At 43.9% G+C, this 11,745-nt stretch overlaps 1 protein-coding gene across 1 annotated transcript; it reads left to right on the top strand.

Moving 5' to 3' along the window:
- Positions 1-9,447: 9,447 nt before the first annotated feature.
- On the top strand, positions 9,448-11,372 carry LOC149768743 (uncharacterized). Its single transcript, XM_089925425.1, has 2 exons — positions 9,448-10,503; positions 10,598-11,372. The coding sequence occupies exons 1-2, from the start codon at positions 9,837-9,839 to the stop codon at positions 11,260-11,262; spliced, it is 1,332 nt and encodes a 443-aa protein (XP_089781551.1). The 5' UTR covers positions 9,448-9,836; the 3' UTR covers positions 11,263-11,372.
- Positions 11,373-11,745: the final 373 nt, after the last annotated feature.

Here is an 11,745-nt window from a genome sequence, read left to right as displayed (position 1 = left end):
TTGGCGCAACTTCCAAAGATGCGAACGACGATATGTTTTTTATTGCTTATGGTGTGGTTAATTCAGAGACTGATGACAATTGGGACTGGTTTTGTCGGATTTTGAAAGAAGCAATTCATAGTTGTAGTGACTATCATGGTGAGCAGTTCACATTTATGATGGATAGACATTAAGGAATTATTAAATCAGTACCAAAGTACTTTTTTGGTAGTTACCACTCATATAGTTTCCGTCACGTGAAAGACAACTTCAAGAATCAGGTTTGGATAGTCATATTCTGAATTTTCAACCCGTAATTTATCTAACTAATTTAGGATGTTGTAGATCCCATCCTTTGATTATTGTCAATGCAGGACTTCATCCATTATTGTGCAAGTGAGAGAAAGAGGCTGCTTGATTTACTAAATGCTGCTGCCTATACTCCAAGACTGAATGTTTTCCACAAATTAATTAACAAGCTTACATTAGAAGTTCTAGGGACTAGAACTTTTTTCCTGCATGCAAATTTGGAGCAATGGGCAAATGCAGTATTTTCACGTCCATAATAGGGTATTATGATATCTAACGTCGCAGAGTGTTTCAATAGTTGGATTATGGAGGCTCGCCTTTTGCCCGTGCCTCAGATGGTTGACCATATCAAGCTTCAAATAATGACATTGATGCATGAACGATGTAATCGAGGTTACAGTATTCAAACGCATCTATGCCTTGATCTTGAGAAAGTATTGCAAAAAAATGCAGAAGACGGTCGGAGATTATCCGTGTTTACGTTAAACATAATGATATATGACGTAAAGGATACAAACTATCCGTGCAAAGTTGACCTCAAGAATAGCAATTGCTCTTGCAGCGAGTGGAGAATCTTCCGCATGCCATATAAGCATGCATGTGCATGCATTGAGAAAGCTGGTAGATCATTGTACCACTTTATTGATAATTGTTTTCAAGCTGAATTATACAGAGCAATATGTACCAACGCTATTAGTCCAATTTCTGATATCGAGGAGCCCTATAGTGCCTCAGATGAGATTCATATTCTACTCTCTATCACAAAGACTTGTCCAAGCAGGCCTAAAAAGAAGAGAAGACCTTCGCAAGGGGAGTCAATACGTCATATAAAATGTGGACGCTGCAAAAAGCTTGGGCATAATAGAAGGACTTGTAATGAGGTCATCGATTAAATATTTTGGAGATTAGTTGTAATGTATGGAGATCTAAATTTTTTATTTTTCTCATAGTCATGTGCTTCTTATTTTTTCGTGGAAGTTTTTTGTACACACAATCGATGTTAATAAATTGAAATATGAAGTTTTCTGGTTACACCGGCACACTCTTATTGTTGCTGTTACTGCAGAAATATAAGACACAAACATAAAAAAAAATCAGATGTTACACTGTCTCTATACCGATTGTTGGTAAGCAACCCTTGACACACCATTGCTTGCCATGGCACACATTTACAATTCATTCTCAGCACGCAATAATACTGGCACACAGTTTATTGATACTGGAACACAATATTTAAAGTTCTGAAAATAGTTAATAATACATGGAACACACTGAATATAGATTGACACCCACTTAATCAAGACTTGTGATGTCATGGCACACCATGGCACATAGTTAAAATCGAATGGCAGTCCCCGGCACTTAGTTATGTTCTTATTGATGCCACAAACAGTTAACAATAAATTCAGAGATCAAGTCTTCTTCTTTCCCTTGGTCGTCAACCCTTTAGAAGTTTGCATCGGCTTAGAAATGAAGCCTGGCACACATTTCAAACTACTGTGCACACATTTAATTATGTGTGGAACACACTTTGCAAAGCTTGGCACACATTTAGTTAATCTCTGCACACAGTAATGTATGCTTCGAAGACACTATAAATAATGGCACACGTTTTAGTGTTCAATGCCCACATTTAAGTATGCTTCGAACACACTTTCTAAAACCTGGCATACATTTAGTTCTTATCTGCACATAGTATAGTATGCACGAAACACACTTAAAGTCTGCACACAAATAAGATAAGTATTGGAAGACACTTTATAAATCCGAGCACACAATTGAGACTTTTATGCAAACAATAAAGTATGCTTGGAATACACTTCTTAAAGCTTGGCATTCAATTTGTTAAGGTTTGCACATAGTAGCGTATGCTTGGAACACACTTGTTCAAGCCTAACTTAGAAGGTTGCATTGGCTTTGAAACTAGTTCCTTAACTCAAATCCCGAAATGGAGGAAAATGGTTCAATTGGCACCTTGCATTTCAAAAAATTCAGCGTGCCAGTTGAACCATTTTCCTCCATTTCGAGATCTGAGTTAGGAAATTAGTTTCACCATGTGTTGGCCTGTTGAAACCTGTCAATCTGAATGAAGTTTGTTGTGCAAGAGTTGTTGGATATCATGTTTTGCTCAATGTCATGATTTGAGTGGAGGCATTTGTCTCTTCATACATTTGCATGGACTGTCTGTTAGCATTTATTAATGATTATTAAGGTTTTTCTTCTTTTTTATTGAGTTTTTAATGTTTAATGAGGTGTGTGATTCTTGCTTATGTTTACAGTTTATAAAGAAGCTAGTTCAGTTCTGTCACTGAATTTTGGTTGGATTGGATTTAGTTCAGATAGAAGAGCTTTTTGTGTTTCATGGTGATGTCCTCTATGCTATAGCTGCTAGAAAGGAAACCTGATGGTTTCATATTTTCTCTATTAGGATATTACATAGCTCTGAAACTTATGGTTTAAAGGCTCATATTTCCGAAAGATTACATTAACTGATGGTTTCATATTTTCCTAACTGGTGTACACTTCAGTGGGTTGCATCGGCTTTGAAACTAATACCCTAACTCAAATCCCAAAATTGGAGGAAAATGGTTGAACTGGCACGCTGAATTTTCTGAAACTGTAATATGGTTTTAACCATTAACATAAATGTATCTGCAACTGTAATATGGAGTTTAGCATATGTTCTGAAAATGTGATATGCTTTTAGGTAGGTAACTCTTGGCACACCATGGCATAGCATGGCACACAGTCAAGTGCAGGTAGGAAACTACAAACTTCAACAAATTCTAATGTCATGAATCTGTCTGATATGAATGTGACACATGCATATGTTCTTCGAAACCTTGCTAGTGCAAAATTTAGCATGGAAGACATTAAATTAAACTTGCACACAGTTATTTGAAATTGGCTCGCAGTTTTGTAAAACTGGAATGCAGTCAAATGAAACTGGCACGCAATTAGAAAAGTTTCAAAAATAGTTTAAAAAATATGTTACACACTGAATATAGATTGACACCCATGGCATACCTTTGTACACAGTTACAATTCCATGGCACGACATGGCACGGCATGGCACAATTAAATTCCCAAGAAAATGAAAATTGATCAAAACTTTCCATAATTATTAAACTTAATTCAAGGCTAATCTTATTAATTTTCACTATTAATTATCATGCATTTTCTTTTGATATTGTATAAAGAGAGAAGCACCAACATTAGTAACACGAGTACCACCACCAAACCATAAAATGCACAAGATAGGGAGCAAGAACTATTTGAAGACAAAAAGAGAATTACCAAGTTATGATTTAGGCAAGAGGGTTTTCCATACATAGCATTGCGGCCACTTAGGTACAGTACAAGGGGTCAGCCTACCCTTGTATCAAAATATGGTAAGGGTGCTCTGCCAACTCCAGACATATGTCAATATGACAGCATAGTTTATTGTATCGAGCTATACCCATAAGGTACTTGTATAAGATAGTTACTGAGGCATGAAAAATTGGATTGTGATACCATATTTCAGAACTTGCAATGCAATTGGAGAAAGAGAAGGCCAATAATGGCTCATATGATTGTTTCCCTTACTCCCCCTCTCTTCATCCTCACGTTACATTGCAGAAAACATGTGAAAGAGCAAGGAGAGGGTCAATCATTACCCCTTTTCGCAAACATACCCAAAACAAAGCAATTTTGACTGGTTCTTGTTCAACTTGCAGCATTCAAACAAAACTTTTTTTAGAAGTTGTACTGATTGTAATTACAGGAGATCACATGGTGCTTGGTCATGGAAATATGACATGGCATGGTATATACTAAATTTAGCAAATTACACAGTCGAAATATCATAGCATCCAATTTAGAGCACGACAGCAAAGACAGGTTGGCAAATTACACAGTTGAAATATCATTCAATGTAATCATCATATTTGTCTCAATGTTACATTACACAAAAAATGAAAATGTTATAAAACAATTTTACATCTAAAGGCTCTAATCTCTATGCCTACATAACTTTTTGTCATACCATGACCAGACCTATCATATGTAATGCAGCGGTCATTTAACAAAATATTGCTTGTAACCAAGCTCCTGTATAAAGAGGGATCCTTGAACCCTTCTTGCAATGGTCTGCAAGTGTCTTGTATCAGTACCTCTGCAAACATGAGCACATACACCCCGCAGTCCACACTATCGAGCGTCTGTTGTGCACACTCTCGAATTTCACGAACGGCACAATCAAGGATATGGTATCTGACGCAGTCTTTTAGCCAATATCTCAGAAATGATGCTTGCATGAATGTCCATAATATATTATTTTTGCTGAACCTGTAATTCAATTAAAAAAACAATGTAAAATATTGTACAACTGATGCCCACATATTTGATAGCGTCGTCTGCTACATTGAAGCTCTACATTGAGTTATGGCATTCAAAACGCTGCTCCTTCAAGTCCAAAGTAGTTGGATACCAATGCCATCCCGTATTCATCAAAATGAATAAATATTTACACCGTTCGAGATCGGCAAGATGTATTTTTCCTAACCACTTCTGAATACTAGGCTGCCAAGAATTTATAATACTTTTGGTAACATCAGTAGTTATCTCAAGAACCTACAGCATTTATTATGGCACAATTAAATTTTGTTTGAACGCAGTTACAAAATTTAAATTGTGGATGTAAAGAACCTGTACCTCGCAATGCAAGAATATACTTGGATTATCAACGGGCTCAATGTACTCTCGATGGAATAGCTCCATCACACGAAAGTATACGTTCATGACTTGTACTTAAAAAAACAACATATTAAAATAGCAAATAATATAGACTTAAGCGAGAAACATTTCTCTAATTTACATACGTCACTGTGTAGTGACCCATCATGAAAGAGTTGGACTATGGCATCACCAGTGCATGATGGTTTCGAAGTATCTACATCCTCCCAAATGGTGTGCCTACGTATTTCATTCAAATGTTTAAGGTACTTTATTTGTGAGAAATGTGAGATTGCATAGTTAATATAAGAAACTTACACGAAGTGATTTTCTTCAAGAAAGAAATCAATAGCTTCTTCATAGTAAAGAGGGAGTATACCTTTTCCCTTCTTGTGATAGGTACGTTTTGGTGCCACTTTTATTGGCCTCTCTGGCAACGCTGCTCTCTTAACATCAATTATTTTAGACGATTGTACTAAATGCTAAGTACAATTAAAGGTGAAGAGAACAATTTTAGTTAGCAAAGACATGGGATATAGAATCAGCAGACTATATATGGATACAGAATTTTAAGGAAGTGACCAGTTTGCTATACCTCTCCAGGAGGGAGTGTTTCTTTATCGATTGGAGTTGACTTGTGGAGCTCCATAGGTGTAGTAGTGATAGGCTTTAATAACTTACTTAAGTGATCGGGCGAATCATCCTTTTTAATTGCATGTGCCATACTAGCTTCACTTATTTTGTTGACTTTCTGTTTCATCTTTGCTCTTTTATAAGTCTTCGAAAATTGGGATATGGCCTTTGCTTTCTCCATTGCCTTTCTCTTGCGTGCTCCAAACTTCATGCGCTTGCATAAGGAGGAAACATATTGGCGGTGGATCCACATTTCTTCTCGCCCTCCACATCAGTCGCCCAAATAACCTGATAGGAATATGCAATTTCAGTAATTACCATTAATACTACAATTGTAAAATTATAATTTGCCAGATGCAAAAGTTACATACCTCCACCTCATCTGCACTATGGTGCATATCCTCTTCTTCCACTACACCTTGGTTCATAGCCTCACCAACTATAGTATGCTCTTCCCTCGCCTATTAATGTGTTGTATTTAAGTCATACAAAAATCCATGCTTGAAAAGATGATTGATTTCATTCATGAAACTTTGCTTACCTCGGCAAAACCTGTGGCATCTCGGAGGACCTTCTCGCCATGAAGGTGCAACCACTTGTGGCCTTCCTCGCGAGAGAAGGTGCAACTCCTCCTCCCTAGGCTCTAGCTTCTTGATCACCTTATGCAAGCGAAAACTTAAGTTTTGCATCAACTTAAATTATTTTTGATGTAAGAAATGAAAATTCAAAACTGATATCGTTTTAACTTCTTTATGACTTCAGCAATCGCATCCACCTTGCAAGGAAATGGGGCATTGCTCCAATGTAGGAGACGTGGATACATGAAAGGTGGTCGTTGGCTTCCAACAAGGCAGTTCGCATGCTCAACAGTCCATGCCTGCCAAAAACTAATGTAAACATTAAAATAAAAGTAAATACATATCTTAACAATGAAATTTAAAAGAAACATTAAGATGTTTACCACCAGAGCGACCGTGCAACTATTCTTATATCTAACAGATCCCTTGCCGGTGATGCTCCTTGACCTCACACTGTCGGCTAGACTAGGTATCTGTTGGCGAAGAAAAGCGAAAACGGCAAGACCCCAACTATATGAACCTAAGCGTTCTAAATTATCAAGATATGAACATAATACCTTAGGAACATAATAGCGTATAGTTAGAAAGAGGATAGTCACAAAGAGACATAGAACTCATAATTTCGTGAAATCCTCTACATCTCGTCCACTCTTTCCAACAAGAAATTGTAATATATTTTTAACTGCATCTCTATTGGCCTTTTTGTGGTCACCCTCAAAAAAACGGATGATGAGGTCAGACGTGACCCTCCCCTTCCTATGCAATTTGACCTCATCGCCTGTCATACTCAAACTAAGGATGAGTGCAAAATCACTCTGTCACGACCCCCGCCCCGTTCCCGGCGGGCCGCCGCGACGGTCCTAGGGTGCGGGTAGGCATAAGGCCACTAGCCACCGCGTAGAACCCTACTACCTATCAATCATCAATAGATCTTGAAAAATTTGGCATTATACATGCACAAAATGATCACTTTTAAATCACATCAAAGCACTATTCACCCTTTGTTTAATATTATTAAATTTCCATTTTGCCCTTGCCACTTCGATATATCTGCAATTATACCATTATCTTTTGATTCCTTCCCATTTTGCCCCTAACACTTCAACGCATCTACTATTATGCCATTAACTTTTGATTCCTTCCAATTTTACCCCTTATATCAATTTTAAAGTACTATTCTATCCCTTTTATATATATATATATATAAAAATTGGGGTTATTACATCCTCCCCCCTTATACAAAATTCGTCCTCGAATTTAAAAGGGTAAATTATCTGATTACTCAAAGAGGTGAGGGTATTTGCTCTTCATACTTTGCTCCGACTCCCAAGTGCATTCTTCAACATTGTGCCGGTGCCATTGGACCTTTACCATACATATTTTCTTATTTCTTAGCTTCTTGATCTGAGTATCAAGGATAGCTACAGGAAGCTCTTCATAAGAAAGGTCTCTCTCTACTGTAACTTCCTGCACTGACAGCACATGGGATGGATTTGGCACATATTTCTGGAGCATAGATACATGAAATACTGAATGCACATGACTGAGGTTTGGAGGCAGTGCTAATCTGTAAGATACAGTGCCAACCTTGTCTAATATCTCAAAGGGGCCAATGTATCTAGGACTAAGCTTGCCTCTCTTTCCAAACCTCATTATTCCTTTTATAGGAGAGATCTTTAGGAACACATGATTTCCCGTGCCAAACTGCACATCTCTCCTTCTGACATCTGCGTAGCTCTTCTGCCTACTAAACACTGTCCTCAACCTTTCTTGTATCACTAACACCTTTTCTGATCAGTGCATCTATCACAACATTAGCTTTTCTCGGATGTGAGTAGAGCAGCAATACTACCAGAAGTTTTTCAACTCGGTGTATCTACCTCAACATTAGCTTTTTCCGGAGAGTAGTGTATAGACAAGGCATGATTTTTATCAATTCCAATCATCTTTCCTGTCTCATATTGAGTAGCTTCTAGGTAAGAAGGTATTTTAAACTCTTATGATCAGTATACACCTTACAAGATTCATTAATACAGGGCCGAAGATATTTGTTCTGTATTGTTCCCTTGTCCAATCCTTGATAACCAATACATAACCTCAAACTTCCATCTTCCTTCTTTACAAACAATACTAGAGTTCCCTAAGATGACACACTAAGTCGAATGAAGCCTTTATCAAGCGATTTTTTGCAACTTTCCCTTTAATTCTTTTATTTCAGTTGGAGCCATTCTATAGGGGGTTTTTGAAGATTGGTATGGTATTGGAAATCAAATCTGTTGCTGGTGGTCCAAACCGAGAACGATTGACACGACGGTGTGAACGGGGTTCCGCCTGAGTTGTCTTGGTTGGTGCTGGTTGCGCTCCACCTTCCGCCAAGGAACCTGCAAACAAGCCTTGCACCACCACCAGGGTGGTGATGGCCCTCCGATGGTCAAGTCAGAGGAGATTGGAGGAGGAGAGATGATAATCACAAGTGGGAGAGAGTGCTCTGGGAGGTATTGCTTACCCCCCCCCCCTTCTCCCCCCAGCCGCATATATGCCTGGCTGGGAGGTCTCTCAGGGGGGTTTGTCGTCGTGGGGCACGATAGAATGGCCACTGACATGGCCGTTACGGGGCGTCGTGGAGCAGCGCCGGGTACGGTCATGGCAGGGCGTAGTGGAGCTCCGCTTTGTACGGTCGATACAGGAGATCGTGGGCAGCATCGGGTACAGCCGTTGCAGGGAGTAGTGGAGCAGGAGGCCGCGGCGTGCCTCTGGAGAATAGCCTGTCGTTATCAAAAGATCTCCGATTCGGGGTCGGAATGCTGGATCATAGGGCAGCCGACCCGGGGTCGGGCTGCGGAGCCGAGGAGGTCCGACTCGGGGTCGGAGTGCTGGATCATAGGGCAGCCGACCCGGGGTCGGGCTGCGGAGCCGAGGAGGTCCGACTCGGGGTCGGAGTGCTGGATCATAGGGCAGCCGACCCGGGGTCGGGCTGCGGAGCCGAGGAGGTCCGACTCGGGGTCGGAGTGCTGGATCATAGGGCAGCTGTAGCTTTCCTGGATACGCGTGCCGATCACGTGGGGCATGGCGGCTCAATTCCCCCATAACAGTAGCCCCCCACTTCCGAGCCTGGAACCAGAAGGGGAACAGGTGAAGGGAGTGATGTTTCGAGATTGCCGCCATCCTTTGGAGAGGCGCGCGCGCTTCAAGCTTCCCGCCTTCTTTATGGCGTATGGCGGTTGCTGCTGACCTGGCAACCTGAGGATTTCGGCGGACATCCTTCCTTAATGGTGTCGATTCGCCTTTGGGGTGCGAGCGACCCTTCGGCGGCCAGGCGTCTTCTGGCGTCATCGAGGTGTCACTTGCCCTTTCGCCTATTTAATCGGGGGCCCTCCCCCGTCCGTCTTCTTCTTTACGGACATTTTCGAGTTTCTCCTTTGCGCTACCATTGTTGCCGCCGAAACGTTCGCTTGCTTTTCCTTTGACGCTCTCGGAGCCGTTCTTCCTCCTCTTCAAGTGAGTTTCCCACTCTTCTACTTTGAGCTCTTCATACTTTTTCTTTTTGTACTAGTGCACCCCAGTCGTTCCGGCCTTTCCCTCCTTCTTGACCCCGTCCCGACCGTAGATTGGCCATTAGGGATGGGCGAAGTGGGAGCAGATAGCATCAAGTCAAAACTGGTCGCCGAGGACTTAGACGGATTTGTGGTTCGGTACCACCTTCCCGAGGCCTGCAATGCCACGCTCCCAGGGCCTGAGGAGAGGATGTCTCATCCTCCTCGAGGGAAGATCGCCATCAATGAGGGCATCCTCCAGGCCGGGTTCCGCTTTCCCCCTTCAGACCTAGTCTTACAGGTGCTCCGGGGTTTAGGAATGGCACCGACGCAACTGGTGCCGAACTCGTGGCGTGCTCTGACGGTCTTCCAGGTTCTCTGTCGCTTGCATGCGATTCCCGCCACCTTGAACGTTTTCTGGGAGCTCTACGGCCTGAGCGGCCACCCCCAGGACAAAGGGTGGTGGTGCTTCGCAGCGCGGCGAGGGTGCGGCCTTGTCAAGGAGGGTCCTACCTCCATTCACCACTGGAAGGAGCGCTTCTTTTTCGTTGATGCAGACCCCTCCTGGGAAATCAGGGCAATCTGGGGGACGCCGGTGAAGTCCCCAATTGGCCTGTCGAAGTTGTCGAGGGAGGAATCCGAGGGCGTCGCCGCCTTGAAGGGGTTGGTCGCCGAGGGCCAGCTTCCCCCGGTGGGCCGCCTCATTTCTGAGGATACCTTGGTGAACGTCGGTTTGAGCTCGGTCCCCACCGACCGTGAGTCCGCCATCGTTTCTTTAGCTCTTTTCTTCTCTTTCGTTCCTTCTTCCTTTCGGTTTCTCAGTCCCTGACCATCCCGTCCTTCTTGCAGAGGTCGACGACGTCATGCGGTCGGTGAAGTCGAAGGCTGTTGGTAGGGCGTCCCTGCTGGAAGCAGTCCGGAGGAGGAAACGAGCTCTTCCGAGCGGGGCCCCACCGGCGAAGAAGTCCCGTGAGGAGATACCTCCGATGCCGACCGACGAGTCCGGGCCCACCGGTCAGGGAGATGTCGTGGGCACCGACCGGCAGCTGACGCTGTATCAGCCCTCCGGTGGTAAGGTTGCCGCTACTCCGGAGGTGCCACCTGAGCCTGCTCAAGACGGACGGGTCGGACGTGATCGGTCCCCAACCCGGCCTTCGACTCGGTCGGCTCCTGATGACTCGAGGAGGGACGCGCCGAGGCCCCGGCCGAGCGGGACCCTATCAATTCCTGGGGCGACCCCCGCCGCGAGCGTGATCAGCCGGACTCTTCCCCAGGCGATGGATAAGGGTAAGGCTGCAGAACCACCATCCGGCTCCGGGGAGAAATCGGGGTCTGCCTTCACTACCGATGGCGCCCGAAATCTCATCGAAACAGTGTTGCTGGAGAAGGACCGTCGGCGGGTCCGGGAGTTGGATGTCTCTGACGTCGGGGCCGCCAGCTGCGTCTGTCTCATGTCGGTGAGTGTTCTTCTGGCCGTCTTTCACCATTTATTGGCTCTGTTGTTCTCCGCCTGACTCCCTTATTTTTCCTATTTCTTAGCTCGCCCAGTACATGATCCGTCTGGAGGAGTGCTACAAGGAACAGGCGGGGCTTTTGGCGAAGGCCGAGGACCGGCTGAAAGTAATGGAAAAGGGAGGCCGGGCTGCGGCAGGCAGGACGACCGGGGACCTCGAGGCGAGGCTCCGGGAGGCCGAAGAGCGGGCACTCGGCTTCGCCGCCCTGGAGGAGCAACTGTCAGAGGCTCGGGAGCAACTCAAAGCCGCCTCGGGCCTCGAAAGCAGGGTCAAGAAGGCGGAGGAACGGGCTGAAAAGCAGTCCCGGAAGATCGCGGACTATCGAGAGCGGTGGGAGAAGGCCCAGCGGTCTGCCGACAACGCCTGCGACCGAATCCACTCTTTTGAAGCCAAACTAGGCGAACTGGAGTCGGCCCTGGAGAAGTCATGCACGGACGTCCAAGAGCTCCGTTCGCGCCTGAAGGAAGCCGAGGCCGCTCGGGT

This window comes from Phoenix dactylifera, chromosome 1 (genome assembly GCF_051530095.1).
Source record: "Phoenix dactylifera cultivar Ajwa chromosome 1, Ajwa_hap1_PhDact_Kaust_v1.1, whole genome shotgun sequence".
NCBI lineage: Eukaryota > Viridiplantae > Streptophyta > Magnoliopsida > Arecales > Arecaceae > Phoenix > Phoenix dactylifera.
The sequence above is the reverse complement of the archived record's forward strand: the minus strand, read 5'-3'. Positions and strand labels throughout refer to the sequence as shown.